The sequence below is a fragment of the Apodemus sylvaticus genome, chromosome 6 (assembly GCF_947179515.1).
Source record: "Apodemus sylvaticus chromosome 6, mApoSyl1.1, whole genome shotgun sequence".
Taxonomy (NCBI): Eukaryota; Metazoa; Chordata; class Mammalia; order Rodentia; family Muridae; genus Apodemus; species Apodemus sylvaticus.
This window is the reverse complement of record NC_067477.1, coordinates 5602677-5618218: the sequence shown is the minus strand read 5'-3', so window position 1 is coordinate 5618218 and position 15542 is coordinate 5602677. Positions and strand designations below refer to the sequence as shown.

Below are 15542 nucleotides of genomic sequence, written 5' to 3'. Positions count from 1 at the left end.
GAAGCAAGGGGAGTGCTCTTTCTTTGAAGCCAGGAGGGAGTGCTTGCCCATGCAGCTGGAGGGAGTGCTCTTCCTTGCAGCCAGAGGGAGTGCTCTTCCTTGCAGCTGGAGGGAGTGCAGAGGCAGTATATTTGAAGCCAACAGGAGTGCTATCTTAAGGTTGACAGTTTTTTTTAAGTTGCACTGTGTCTAGGCTAATTATTAGTGGTATCTCAATTGAAACAAGGAACAAATATTTTATTAGATTTTTAAGACATTTTTTAAAAATGTTTTTATGATTTTAATTAATAATGTTTTACCAGCACTCCAACAGCTTTAGAGTAGGATGTTAAAACTCAGAGATGAAAAAGGGTGACTCTATATTAATGCTCCCTTTGTTAAGGAATGGCTGTGAACACATAACATAAATTGTTGGTAAATGATTACAGTAGGTTTTTTTAAGTTATTTGTCTCTCACCAGTTAATTTGGATCCACCTTGAGAACAGAGGTTTAAGTCCTCCTGTGGTAAGCTTAGAGCAATGTTTTAACCAATAAATGTTTTAAGATTATCAGGATGTAAAGCAAAAAAAAAAAACCAACCTTTTGAATCTACAGTAATGCTGTATGGAGTAGGCAGTCCAGATTTTGATGTATTTATACATTTTCTATAGTCTTATTAACCTTTTATAGAGCTTATGTTTGAACTGTATTTTGAACCATACCTGGATAGATCTGTCAATAATGTTGTTTTTGCCTTAAAGTACCTAGGTGGGGTTTGTAAGGCAAAAGTAGTGTCTCACAAGCCTCCACTTAATCAGCTCTGAGCTTTGTATTTACTCAAATGTTAATTATTTTTTAATCTGAGCCTATTGTCTAAGGTCAACCTGCCCTGTAGGGCAGAAGTCTGTAACCAGACCCCATTGTATGAGGGTCAAATAACAAAAGGAACCTGTAATTTGAGGGTTTCCAGAAATATTTTACTAGTTTCTTTTAGTAGTCTTATTTATAATTTTTGAAACAGTTTAAAAGTAGTCTGTTTGATACTAAATACATTTTTATTGAGATTTCTTTTTCAATCCTGGGGGGTTAAATTCTGTTTTTATCACTCTATCCAATAAAGCCTGTGAAAAAGTAGCAACAGACCTATATTGGCCACAGCTGTTTTTAACTTTTGTTATTTTTGAAATCATCTTAATTATAAAATATGGGTGAGTTAAGAATCAAAAATCTTCAATCAGACTATGAAATCAATGGTATACTGGCAGTTGTTAACTGTAATTTTTATTTTTTTCTTGTAATATTAGAGAATAACTATAACTTTGGATAGCAAAATCTAATTCTAAATGATTTATTTTCTTTAAAATCTATGGCAAACACATTACTTTATATTATAAAGTTTGTTTGTAAATTCTTATGTTTGAATGTATGACAGTACACCTTATAATACCTCATTAAAGAGATATTGTTTTAAATCTCATTCCTTAAAAGTTTAATTTTTAGGATAAAAATTATATAAAATAGTATGCCAATTTAGAAGTATCTTTAGAGGCTGGTTTTTCCTGGGTTGGTTCATTTCATGTGTTTTTAAGATAACTCTAACCCTGAGTTATCAGTTTTAAACTAAAACTTATCAGTTTTTTGTTATCAAGGAAATAATTTTTAATCATGTCTAATAATTTATAAGTCAATACTCTATAATTAAGACATGTGAAACATATTTATGTCTTTAAGACCAATCAGAAACAAAAATGAAGCGACTGTACAAATCTCATAAATTTATAGTAAACAATTTTTAGTTGTAATTTTAAGAGAAAAAGCACTTTGTTAATAATACATTTGTAGAGATTTCTCTAAGAGAAATAACTATTAGCCTACTTGTCCTAGAACTTGAGAAGCTGTTGGCCCTTTTAAAAGCAGCTTTTTTCCAGCTGTTTTTGACTCCTAGCTAAATGTAGGGAAGCTTAAATCAGACTCTGTTGTTTAAACTGAGACGGGATCAAGAGATGGGCCACCAGCAGATAAAGTTTTTACCATTTTTTCTTTTTAATATGAAATACAGTACAATAATCATTTAGGTAATGAGGCAAGGACAGACAAAAATTGACACGTGGACAAATTGGTGCATCAAAGACAAAAAATACATAGAGCAGGAAAATCACTTGTAACCATTATTAAGAAAATGTCCAGTAGGGTCCATAGAGGAAACAGGATATCTCCATGCTTCCCCTTGTCCTTAGGAGAGTTTTGAAATCTATTTTTTTTTCTTTTTGTCTCTCATGTTTTCAAAATGAATTCTTTGTTGTTTTTGATTTTTTTGTTTATTTTATTTTATTTTATTTTATTTATTTCTATTCTTCTTGCCTGAAGCAGTTCTAGACTGTGAACATTGTCTAATAAAATTTGCCATCCCAAAATTGCTGTCATACCCTAGCTGTTTCAACCTTAATCTCAGTACCCTGTTGCTTAAGCAAATCTATCAGTTGATCTACTATTTGTAAGGTAGAACTTGTCTTCCCCATGGCGTGATCCTGTACTTACTTTGTTTGATGTAGTTCTTACTTTTACTTTTTTTTTTGTATCATATATTTCTAATACATTCCTCTTCCTTTTGTTGGCCAGCTTTTCTTGTAAAGATCCCATCTGGAGCTCCTCTCTTTCCCGAACTCAGTGGGACCGCCATTTGACAGTGCCTGCACTGCCATGGTAACAAGTATCAGGCTTAGTCCTGGGGGATTGACAGAAAACACAGACTTGGGTCATTCAGTAAGAAGAATGCCAAAGCCTTGCTGAGGGACCTACAATATATACAAGAGGCCAGGAAGAACAACAGTAAAAAACAATTATAGCCATAGGTTAGGTACCAGGGAGTCCCCTACCACACTGGGCAGGATAAACAGGAAGCAAATTAAGCCACAGGATGTTTTTCAGGATGTTCTACAGGATGTTCCCTGTGCAAACAGCACAGCTGGGGGTGTTGAGCTAAGTTCATCAATGCCCAACACTCTTTTTCCTATTTCTACTGAAATTCCTTTTGTTCTTACAATATACTCTGAATACTGATTTGCCTTCCTCAATACCTTGCGTTTTATCCCAGCTTGATACTGTTTCTTTACTTAATTAGAAAACAAAAAGAACATAAATGTAATGAAAAAGAAAAGCCAAGATGAAGGAAAAGCAAACAAATGGGAATAGGACAAAACAAACAGAAGAGTAGTCATAAAAAACAAAGCACGAGAAACACATGTGGATGCAGAGACACATGTTCACAAATACTCTACAGAACAAAGCTGAGCAACAGGTATGCAATGGACTATGAGAGTTGATGCTGTATCTGTATAAGTCCATGTTCTAAAAAGGCTTGTGACTGCAGTGATGGCTACTAAGTCTCAGAAGGAAGTAAATATATGATCAATAAAGTATGTATAATCCCAGAACCTACATAATTTAACAGGTATATACATTGTGTTGGTAAAGGAGATTGATGAAAAGTGATTTAATAATATTTTCACCAACCTAAATGTATTATATTTGCATGACTATGCATTCTGATATGTTTCTCACATTCCAAAAGACTGAAATTTATTTCTAGACCGCATGTCAATGGATAGTAGCACACCTGAGATCACCTAGTACTTAAGACTATGAAGCAGGCAGTAGTCATGCATGCCTTTAATCCCAGCACTTGGGAGGCAGAGGCAGGTGGATTTCTGAGTTCAAGGCTAGCCTGGTCTACAGAGTTCCAGGACAGCCAGGGCTACACAGGGGAACTCTGTATCAAAATACAAAACAAAACAAAACAACAAAAAACCAAAGCAAAACAAACAAACAAACAAACAAACTATGAAGGAGCATATTTTTTGCCCAGATGCTGAGGATTTGAATTTTATAGGTCAAATTCATATTATACATTATTCCCAAAATTTTAAAACAATTCTGCTCCCTCAGGATCCATTGATATTTTTGTCATGCATCATCATACTTTTCCATTTTTATTGTTTTATGGAATAAGAAAAAATTCAGTGGAGGTGGTCACTTGTGAAGATTGGGAAGATATGGAGAACTATAGGTTCATCCTCAGACAGTATCACTTTATTCATAGATGGGTGTTTAAAAGGATGAAAAAGTCCCTATAGGACTTTAAGGAGGAGGCAATAAATAGAAATTCAAAATTACAATTTCTGACCAACTCTGAAGATTAACGTTTCAGTCATCTCATTCCTGCCCCTCCAGGGTTTCCGACACACTCAGGATGTTGTTATAGCACTGCCTTGCACAGTAATAGATTGCAGAGTCCTCAGATGTCAGGCTGCTGAGTTGCATGTAGGCTGTGCTGGAAGATGTGTCTGCAGTCAATGTTGCCTTGCCCTTGAACTTCTCATTGTAGTTAGTACACCATTGTAAGGTTCAATATATCCAATCCACACATGGGCTTGTCCAGGACTCTGCTTTACCCAGCTTATAGCATAGTCAGTGAAGGTGTAGTCAGAAGCCTTACAGGGATATTAGCAAGACAAAGATAGTGTGAGAACAAGGGAGGAGAATTGGCATTGGAAAATAAATTTGTGATTTTTTTTAATTAAAAAAAAAGAAGTGTCCTTCCGTGTCTCTTTTGATGACTTTAAGTTGAAAGTCAATTTTATCTGATATTAGAAAGCCTACTCCTGTTTCCTAAGACCATTTGCTTGTAAAATTGTTTTCCAGCCATTTACTCTGAGGTAGTGTTTTCCTTTGACACTGAGGTATGTTTCCTGTAAGCAGCAAAATGTAGAGTCTTGTTTATGAATCCAGTCTGTTAGTCTATGTCTTTTTATTGGGGAATTGAGTCCATTGATATTAAGAGATATTAAGGAACAGTGATTATTACTTCCTGTTATTTTTGATGTTATTTTTATATTTGAATTGTTATCTTCTTTTGGGTTTGAAGAAAGAAGTTTACTATCTTGCTTTTTCCAGTGTGTAGTTTCCCTCCTTGTATTGGTGTTTTCCTCCTATTATCCTTCATAGGGCTGATTTACGGAAAGATGTTTTGTAAATTTGGATTTTTTTGGAATATCTTGGTTTCTCCATCTATGGTGATTGAGAGTTTTGCTGGGTATAGTAGTCTTGGCTGGCATTTGTGTTCTCTTAGAGTCTGTATGAGATCTGTCCAGGATCTTCTAGCTTTCATGGTTTCTGGTGACAAATCTGGTGTACTTCTAATAGGTATTCTTCTATATGTTACTTGGCCTTTTTCTCTTACTTCTATTAATATTCTGTTTAGTACATTTGGAGTTTTGATTATTATGTGACAGGAGGTATTTCAGTTCTGTTCCAGTCTATTTGGAGTTCTGTAGGCTTCTTGTATATTCATGGGCAACTCTCTCTTTAGGTAAGGGAAGTTTTCTCCCATAATTTTGTTGAAGATAATTGCTATCCCTTTAAGTTGTAAATCTTTACTCTCATCTATATCTACAGTCCTTAGGTTTGGTCTTCTCATTGTGTCCTGGATTTCCTGGATGTTTTTGGGTTACAAGTTTTTGGCTTTTGCATTTTCTATCATTGTTGAGTCAATGGTTTCTGTGGTATCTTCAGCATCTGATATTCTTTCTTCAATCTCTTGCATTCTGTTGTTGATATTTGCATCTATGGCCCCTGATTTCTCCCCAAGGTTTTCTATCTCCAAAGTTGTCTCTCTTTGTGATTTCTTAGTTGTTTCGAATGCTGTTTTTAGATCCTGGATGGTTTTGCTCAATTCCTTCACTTGTTTGTTTGTGTTTTCCTGTATTTCTTTAATAGATTTTAGTGTTTCATCTTTCAAGACTTCTGCCTGTTGACTCAATTTCTCCTGTATTTCTTTAAGTGATTTTTGTGTTTCCTCTTTATAGGCTTCTACCTGTTGAGCCTATCCTCCTGAATTTCTTTAAGTGATTTTTGTGTTTCCCTTGTAAGGGCTTCTAACTTAGTCATGTTCCCCTGTATTTCTTTAAATGATTTAATTACGTCCTTTTCATGTTCCTCTAACAGCATCATGACCAGTGGTTTTAAATCCAAATCTTGCTTTTCTGGTGTGTTGTGGTATCCAGGACTTGCTGTTGTTGGATAATTGGATTGAGAAGCTGCCATATTGCCTCGATTTCTGTTAGTATTGTTCCTGCATTTTCCTTTAGCCATCTGGTTATCTCTGGTGTTAGTTGGCCCTGCTGTCACTGGCTGGTGCTTGGACCTCCTGTGTGCCTGTAAGGGTATTTCTGCACCCCTGAATGACTGGCTTTCCCCTGGCACAGATTGCTGATGTGATGCCCTACTCTTGGGTGCTGTTGGATCCCTAGTGTGCCTTGCCCCAAGAAAAGCTATACTCAGATTGTCTCTATGTACCTGGTGTTGCCTGTCTAGTCAACCAGGTAGTGAAGATGGTGGATACAGTGAAGACATCCTCCAAACACTGATCACTCTGTAGGGCAATCCACCCAGGACAGGGCTTGCTGATTGATAACAAATGCTCTGCTGATGCTAGTTCTTGAATGTCCTGCTTCTGCCGAATAGCCTGCTCCTGTTCATTCTTGCGAGAGTATCAGGAAGTAGGATCTTCCCCATGTCAGATGTGGCCCAGATCCTCCACATCCATGGAAAAGGGGCAGTGGCAATTAACCTGCTCCTGATGGTTCTCTAGAGAGTATCAGGAAGTAGGATCTTCCCCGTGTCAGATGTGGCACAGGTCTCTGGCTGAGCTGGCTTCTTGGCCAGAGGAGCCAAGATGTTGGGGATCTTAGACCTCTGGTTTCTCTTTAACTACTGGACTCCCTGCTGGTCAGATGCTCCCCTAAGGATACATACCCAGGCAGATGTAGAGCTGCCCAGCTCCCTCATAGTAGGAAGCCAGGCAGGCTTTGTCCTGAGCAATCCTTCACTCAGGTGTCCTCTGAGTACCTGGCTGAGCTGGCTACTTTGTTACCAGATCCAAGATGGTGGCAACCTCAGACCAGGGCTCTGTATAACCACTGCACTCCATGCAGGTCAGATGCCTCCATGGCTGAACTAGTCACTTTATTACATGATCCAAGTTGGTGGCAACCTCAGACCAGAACCCCGTTAACCACGGGACTCCCTGCAGGTCAGATGTTTCCCTGCAGCCCAGTTCCCATGTGCAGTAGGAACCCAGGCAGGCTGCTTAAAGTTCTCTTTTTTATTTCTATTGAAAATACATTTGTTCCTGCAATATACTATGAATACTGATTTCCCTTCCCCAATATTGCCCAATTTTATCCCAACTTGATTTTGTTTCCTTAATTAGAAAACAAAAAAGAATATTAATGTAATAAAAGGAAAGCAAAGACAGAGAAATAAAAAGTAATACAAAAATGGAATAGTACAAAATAAACAAACATAAGAAACACATGTGGATGCAAACTCACACGTTCATAAATTCTCTATAGGACAAAGCTGAGTAACAGGTATGCAATGGACTGTGAGAATTGGTCCATGTCACCTCCCTCTAAAAAGGCTAGTGACTGTAGAGATCACTACTGAATATCAGAGGAAATAAATATCAGATTAAACACTTATGTATATTCTCAGAACATACATAATTTAACAGGTAGATAAAATTTGATTTTAAAAGAGTTTGATAGAAAGTGATTTAGTGATATTTTGACCAACCTAGAGGTATTATATTTGCATGCCTCAGCATTCTGATATAATATTTCTCACAATATAAGAGACTGAAATTTCTCTAGGAACACATGGCCACAGATAGCAACATACCTGAGATCACTTATTACTAAAGACTATGAAGGAGCATTTGTTTGCTCAGATGTTTATGATTTGGATTTTATAGGTCAAACTCATATTATATATTATTCCCAACAATGTAAAACAGTTCTGCTCTCTCAGGATGTAGTGATATTTTTAATCATACATCACCATTATTTTCTAATTTTATGTTTTTATTGAATAAGAAATGTATCAATGGAGGTGATCACTGGGGAAGAGATTAGCAAGGTATGGCGAACTGTAGGTTCATCCTCAGCCAGCATCACTTTATTCATAGATGAATGTTTACAAAGATGAGATAGCCACTATAGGACTGTGACGAGGAGGCAATAAATGGACACTCAAAATTACAATTTCTGAGTAAGTCTAAAGATTAACCTTTCAGTCCTCTCATTCTTTAGGAAGCTTCTTGCTCCTCCAGGGTTTCTGACACACTCAGGATGTGGTTATAACACTGTGTCTTGCACAGTAATAGACCGCAGAGTCATCAGATGTCAGGCTGTTTAGTTGCATGTAGGCTGTGCTGGAGGATGTGTCAGCAGTCAGTGTGGCCTTGCCCTTGAACTTCTCATTATAGTTAGTTTTGCCATTTCCAGGATTAATCTCTCCAATCCATTCAAGGCCCTGTCCAGGCCTCTGCTTTACCCAGTGCATCCAGTAGCTTGTGAAGGTGTAGCCAGAAGCCTGGCAGGACAGCTTCACTGAAGCCCCAGGCCTCACCAGCTCAGCCCCAGACTGCTGTAGTTGGACCTGCGATTGGACACCTGTGTAGAGAAAGGCAAAGTAGATGTCATTGTCACCTCAAGTCCTGTCTCCTTTTCAGATTTGTAACTGCTGAGCCCCTTACCTGCGGTGACTGACAGAAGGAAGAGAATGTCCCAACTCCATGCCATGGTTAGAGTCAGTGTTTTCAGTGATTGTGGAGAGGACACTGATCATAGGTTGTTTTTAGGGTGTGGACATCCCTGTATTTACTCATATGGACTGAGGTAATTTGCATAATCATGAGCAGGGTATTTCTTAGGTAAGAATCTAGTCGACCTGGAGAAGAACTGAAGAGCAAGGACTGAAAAGACACATAGGTCAGGTAGCAGAATGTTCAGGTCCAAGACCTAATACTTGAAGTACATCCAATACACTTTCCCTGAGCCCTGGTCACACGTGGTGACTGTAACTTCAGGGGCTAATCTCTCAATAATTTTTTGCTTTGAATCTGTTGTTCCACTTTGGCACAATGTTAACACATGGGTTTAGAGATAGTGCTTTGTGATGATGATGATGATGATGATGGTTTTGATGGTAGATTACAAAAATGGCTAACTTTTGCATATTAGATACCTCTTTCAGAAAAATGTAGAAACACATGTTAAAATTGAAGATTATCACAGGATATTTTATATAGATATCATAATGAAAATCATAAAAGTATTCCTAAGCTGATTGAAAGTGGAATTATCAACATTTTCTGATAAAGTTGAAGATTTACATGGAAAATATTTCTGATAAAAACTGAAGAAATATATAGAAAAACATGTTAATATTGAAGATTATCATGGAAATTATACAGATAAAATGGTAGGCATAAAAATAATTCTAAGTTGATTGAAAGTATAATTATAAACATTTTAAGGTAAAATTGATATTTACCACATAAATATTCAATTCTATCATAAAATGTTTCTATTTTATTTTTCCAATTAATTTAGCAATGTCTTTATGGCTACCATTTTACCCTTTAATTTTCTATTAAAATTGTCAATTTTAACGTGTTTTTCTATATATCTCTTCTATTTTATCACAAATATTTTCCACATAAATCTCCAATTTACTTATAAAATATTTTTACTTTCTGTTTCAATTAAAGAACATGCTTTTCAAAAAATAGAAATAGACACCAAAAAAGTAAGTTGTTTCATATAAATGCAAGTAATATTTGCCTTTATTACAGCTCATACTTCAAAATTCACTAAAATGAATAAAAGTAAAGTGGTTAAAATTTATAGGACAATGAGTATTACCATACTATTATGATTAACTAGATTATAGATATAAGCTATTGATGTGTAAACAAAGAATTTTATCACTGAGGCATGGATATATATATATATATATATATATATATATATATATATATATATATATATATATATATATATATATAAAACCAGAAATGAATAAGAAATTTATAATGTTTTAGAAAAGGTGTATGCAACTAGATATAACTGTATTAATTAAACAATCTCAAAATCACAAACATTAAATGGAGATAAGATTTCATGTCCTTTAACCCCATTCTCTGTATTTTATATTCTTTTCCATGATTTATGATGGTCCTGGATTCTTGTGTAAGAGGTTGGTGTCATTGAATCACCTGTTGCTGAATACTCTGTCAATCATTCTCAACAGTGTGACCAGTCATGAATGTGTGCATCAGTCTTTACACATAGCACATATGAGCCTCTGTAACCAAGGCTCAAACAGTATAGTGGGTATAAATATAAATATTTATAAGGCAGTTTGACATCATGAGAATTCACTGTACACCTAGGTCCAATATCATTTTTAAACATGGGCTTTAACCACACTTACCTGGGATGAAGACTTTCATTAGACAATTGGCCAAAAACAAATAAATAAAATTATGGTGTTTCCCAGCAATTAACCTCTCACACAGTACTCAAATGACTACATCTTACTATAGAGATGCTCATACATTCATGTTTATTCACAGCATGTTATTCATGATCTTTTAATAGAATATAGAGGAAGGAATAATCCCAGATTCATAATAAAGCATAAATAAAAAAGGAAAAATTTGTACATATAAAAAAGTGAATATTACTCAATGATAAAATATGAATTATCTGATCTATAAATATATGGAACTGGAAGAATATAGTGAATAGGTCATCCCATGTCCATGAGGCAAGTGCTTCATGTTCTCATTCATACCTAAGATTTCTATATTTTGATTGGTGCATTTAATTGTTGAAGCCTAGAGAACAGAATTGGGCCTTTAGAGTATGAGGAATTTACAAAGATGATATAGTAAAATAGCGATAAAAATTGAGAGCAATTGGTTTTAAAATTGAGCAGATTATAAGAGCCAGAGCAGTTGCAGGACTCCAAGGAAAGAGTGTCTTCGAGACATAATGGGACTGATGCACATATGAATTCACAGACTGTTGCTACAGGCACAGAGCCTGAATCAAGTCAACCTAGATTAAACAAACAAACAAACAAACAAACAATCCCCATGTTGGGAGAAGGAAATGGACACAGGATCTCAGTCCTAACCAAAAAGAATTGTGATTGACTCTCACATTTAAAGGAATAATTAATTTTCTCCAGTTGAGTCTCACAGGGCATGCTAAGAACAATTAATCATGAAGACATGCTTAGAAGTTGATAGCAAAAAATAAAAAAAGAAAGAAAGAAAAAAAAGAAAATTCAGTGGAATTTTTGCATTTTTTCTAATATTGCCTTGTTCAATTCCATTGTCTCACTTATGTTTTGCCCATATATCATGATTACATATTTGTGATTCTCTCTCTCTCTCTCTCTCTCTCTCTCTCTCTCTCTCTCTCTCTCTCTCTCTCTCTCTCTCTCTCTCTCCCTTGGTCTGTGTGTCTTGTTTTTTGTTTTGTATCTTTTTGTTTTTTAACCACGCTTTAAATTAATTTCTTGTTTTTTCTTATATTCAGAAAGAAACAAATGTATGTAGTTGCATGAATTTGGAGGTACTTAGGATCTGGAAATAGTTTGGGATGGGGAATTAAGTTATTAGAATATATTGCATTACTTTTTTCCATGTTACAAAAACCAAATAAAAACAAGTGAACATAAATCGGCAAAATGTTTAGCAAATTATCTTTACTGTGTTTGAGTATGGAGATATCATGTTAATCACTGTAGGGTAGATCAGTTAGTAAACTTAGTAAAGAAAAACAGAGGACAGGTTCAACTCCATATTGACCTCATCTCTCAATGGGGATTCCTGGCCTTATTGCGCCCCCTACTGGTCATGAGCTCCCTTGAAAATAGGGTTTTCAAGGCTTACAGAGAAGTTGCAGTGCCTGGCATAAGAAAAAAAAAAAAAAAAAAAAAAAAAAAAAAAAAAAAAAAAAAAAGAAAACATATCCAAATAACTTCAGGGTTGACAGAGTTCCACTGAAGAGAGAGATGTCTCTAGTTTACCTGGGGATAATGATTTATGCATCAGCAATTTTAAGCTGTAACAATATTACTACAATGTCACTCTGGAAGCTAGGTTCAGCCTTGCTGGCAATTGGCTCCATTTCTAGGAGTTCCCATTTCTAAAAATGTATTGACAGTAGATAAGAGGCTTTTCCTGAATTCATCAGAGAACACCAGTATTCAGAGTATAGAACTCTGTGTTCAGAGTACTCTATGTTCAGAGACCTGTATTAAGAATCCCTCCATGGTGAGTCATGACTATACAAGTTCACTGTACACTTGAAATCTTAACAGCCGTCATTAATACCACAAAACCTGAATAAATCAAGCGAGTCAAAATTAAAGCATGCAAATGTGTGAAATAGCTGAGTAGCAAATGTGTTTACTTGTACGTTTAGCCATATAATTCTTATTGTGTGAATTGGCATGGTAGAATGTGAGGGTTGGATTTCACATGTTTTCCTCTCAGGTTAACACATCCACCTTGGTGCATGCGTTCTCTGCTTTCCCCACCAAAATTGGGTAACCATGTTTTGAAAATATTACAATACCAGGGAGAAGGACTTCAAGAACAAACACCGAGTTTTAGATTTATTGGCATTTGATAATTGAAGATAAAAATATACTCTCTTTTTCTTTGGAAGTTTTCTAGGTATTGCTTACGTACTAGTGAATGGCACTGTATGTGTATATACATAGCACTGATTGGACACACTATATTGTTAGTTAATGAAATAAAAGTAGTTAGTGATTTGGGAGAGATTTTTGACAGTCACCAACTGAAGCCAGAAAGTTATAGTGAGGTAGATATGATCATTATATATTTCACACAGTAATAAAAATGTCAAAGAATAAGCAAACTTATTCTAAAGATAAAATCAACAATTTATGTATGATTAGAATTTACATGTAATGAATATTTCACACTGTGCATATTTCACCTGTAATTTCTGTGCATATTTCACTCATTTCTTTATTTTTTTTTAGATATTTTCTTTATTTTTATTTCAAATGTTATCCCTTTTCATGGTTTCCCATTCAAAACCTACTATCCCATCCACCTTCCCACTGCTCACCAACCTACCCATGCCTGCTTCCCTGTCCTGGCATTCCCATACACTAGTGCACTGAGTCTTCACAAGACCAAGGGCATCTCCATTCATTGATGTCTGACAAGGTCACACTCTGTTACATATGCAGATGGAGACATGGGTCCATCCTGGTGTATACTTCAGTTGGTGGTTTAACCCCAGAAGCTCTGGGGATACTGGTTGGTTCATATTTTTGTTCCTCTGATGGGGATGAAAGCCCCTAGAGTTCCTTGGATCCGTTCTCTGGCTCCTCCATGGAGGGGGGCATTGAGCTCGGTCCAATGGTGGGCTGAGAGCATACCCCTGTGTTTCTCAGGCAATAGCAGAGCCTTTCAGGAAACAGATGTATCAGACACCTGTCTGCTACCACTTGTTGACATCCACATGAGTGTCTGGGTTTGGTAACTGTATATGGATATAACACCATGTGGGGCAGTATCTAGATGGCCTTTCCTTCAGGCTCTGCTCCACACTTTGTTTCTGAATCCCCCCATAGGTATTTTGTTTGCTCTTCTAAGAAGGACAAAAGTATCCACACTTCCGTGTTGTCTGTGAATTATGCTTTAGTTATTCCTAAATTCTGGGCTCATATCCACTTATCACGAAGTGCATACCATGTGTATTCTTTTGTAATTGGGTTATTTCACACTGGATGATACGTTCTAGTTCCACCCATTTGCCTAAGAATTTCATGAATTCATTGTTTTTAATATCTGACTAGTACTCCATTGTGTAAATGTACCACATTTTCTGTATCCATTCCTCTGTTGAGAGATATCTGGGTTCTTTCTAGCTACTGGCTATTATAAATAAGTCTGCTATGAACATACTGGGGCATATATAATTATTAAACGTTGGAGCTTCTGGGTATATGCTCAGGATTTACCCAGAAGAATATTCAGTGGTATAGCGTGATCCTCAGATAGTACTATGACAAATTTCTGAGGAACAGACAGATTGATTTCCAAAATAGTTAGACCAGCTTGCAATCCCACCAGCAATGAAGGAGTATTCCTATTTTCCACCTCTTTGCTAGTAATTGCTGTCACCTGAGATTTTGATCTTAGCCATTTTGACTGGTATGAGGTGGAATCTCAGGATTGGTTTGATTTGCATTTTCCTGATTACTCTACTCAATGATACCTTGGTCAAGGAAGAAATAAAGAAAGAAATTAAAGACTTTTTAGAACACAATGAAAATGAAAACACAACATACCCAAATCTATGGGACACAATGAAAGCAGTGCTAAGAGGAAAACTCATAGCCCTGAGTGCCTCCAAAAAGAAAATGGAGAGAGCATACATTACCAGCTTAATGACACACCTGAAAGCCCTAGAACAAAAAGAAGCTATTTCGCCCAGGAGGAGTAGAAGGCAGGAAATCATCAAACTCAGGGCCGAAATCAATCAAATAGAAACAAAGAGAACCATACAAAAAATCAACAAAACCAGGATCTGGTTCTTTGAGAAAATCAACAAGATAGATAAATCCTTAGCCAGACTGACCAAAGGGCACAGAGAAAGTATCCAAATTAACAAACTTAGAAACGAAAAGGGAGATATAACAACGGAAACTGAGGAAATCCAAAAAATCATCAGATCCTACTACAAGAGCCTGTACTCAACACAACTGGAGAATCTAGAGGAAATGGACAATTTCCTTGACAGATACCAAATACCAAAATTAAATCAGGACCAACTAGACCATCTAAACAGTCCCATAATGCCTAAAGAAATAGAAGGAGTCATAGAAAGTCTTCCAACCAAAAAAAGCACAGGACTAGATGGCTTCAGTGCAGAATTCTACCAGAGCTTCAAAGAAGAGTTAACACCAATACTCTTCAAACTATTCCACAAAATAGAAACAGAAGGAACACTACCCAATTCCTTCTACGAAGCCACAATTACGCTGATACGAAAGCCACAAAAAGATCCAACAAAGTAAGAGAACTTAAGACCAATTTCCCTTATGAACATCGATGCGAAAATACTCAATAAAATTCTTGCCAACCGAATCCAAGAACACATCAAAATGATCATCCACCATGATCAAGTAGGCTTTATCCCGGGAATGCAGGGTTGGTTCAATATATGGAAATCCATCAATACAATCCACTACATAAACAAACTCAAAGAACAAAACCACATGGTCATTTCATTGGATGCTGAAAAAGCATTTGACAAAATTCAGCATCCTTTATTGCTTAAAGTCTTGGAGAGAACAGGAATTCAAGGCCCATACCTAAACATAGTAAAAGCAATATACAGCAAACCGGTAGCCAGCATCAAACTAAATGGAGAGAAACTTGAAGCAATCCCACTGAAATCAGGGACCAGACAAGGCTGCCCCCTTTCTCCTTATCTTTTCAATATTGTACTTGAGGTACTAGCTCGGGCAATTCGACAACATAAGGAGGTCAAAGGGATACAAATTGGAAAGGAAGAAGTCAAACTATCATTATTTGCAGACGACATGATCGTCTACCTAAGTGACCCAAAGAACTCCACTAGAGAGCTCCTACAGC

The 15542-nt window shown here is 36.4% G+C and overlaps 2 gene segments (V, D, J or C); both read right to left on the bottom strand.

The window, feature by feature from the left end:
- The window catches only part of LOC127687769 (Ig heavy chain V region 3-like), a 906657-nt gene that overhangs the window by 683099 nt on the left and 208016 nt on the right, over positions 1-15542 (bottom strand).
- On the bottom strand, positions 8150-8689 carry LOC127686827 (Ig heavy chain V region 23-like). The segment is given in 2 exon segments: positions 8150-8493; positions 8577-8689. Coding segments are annotated over 2 exon segments (375 nt in total).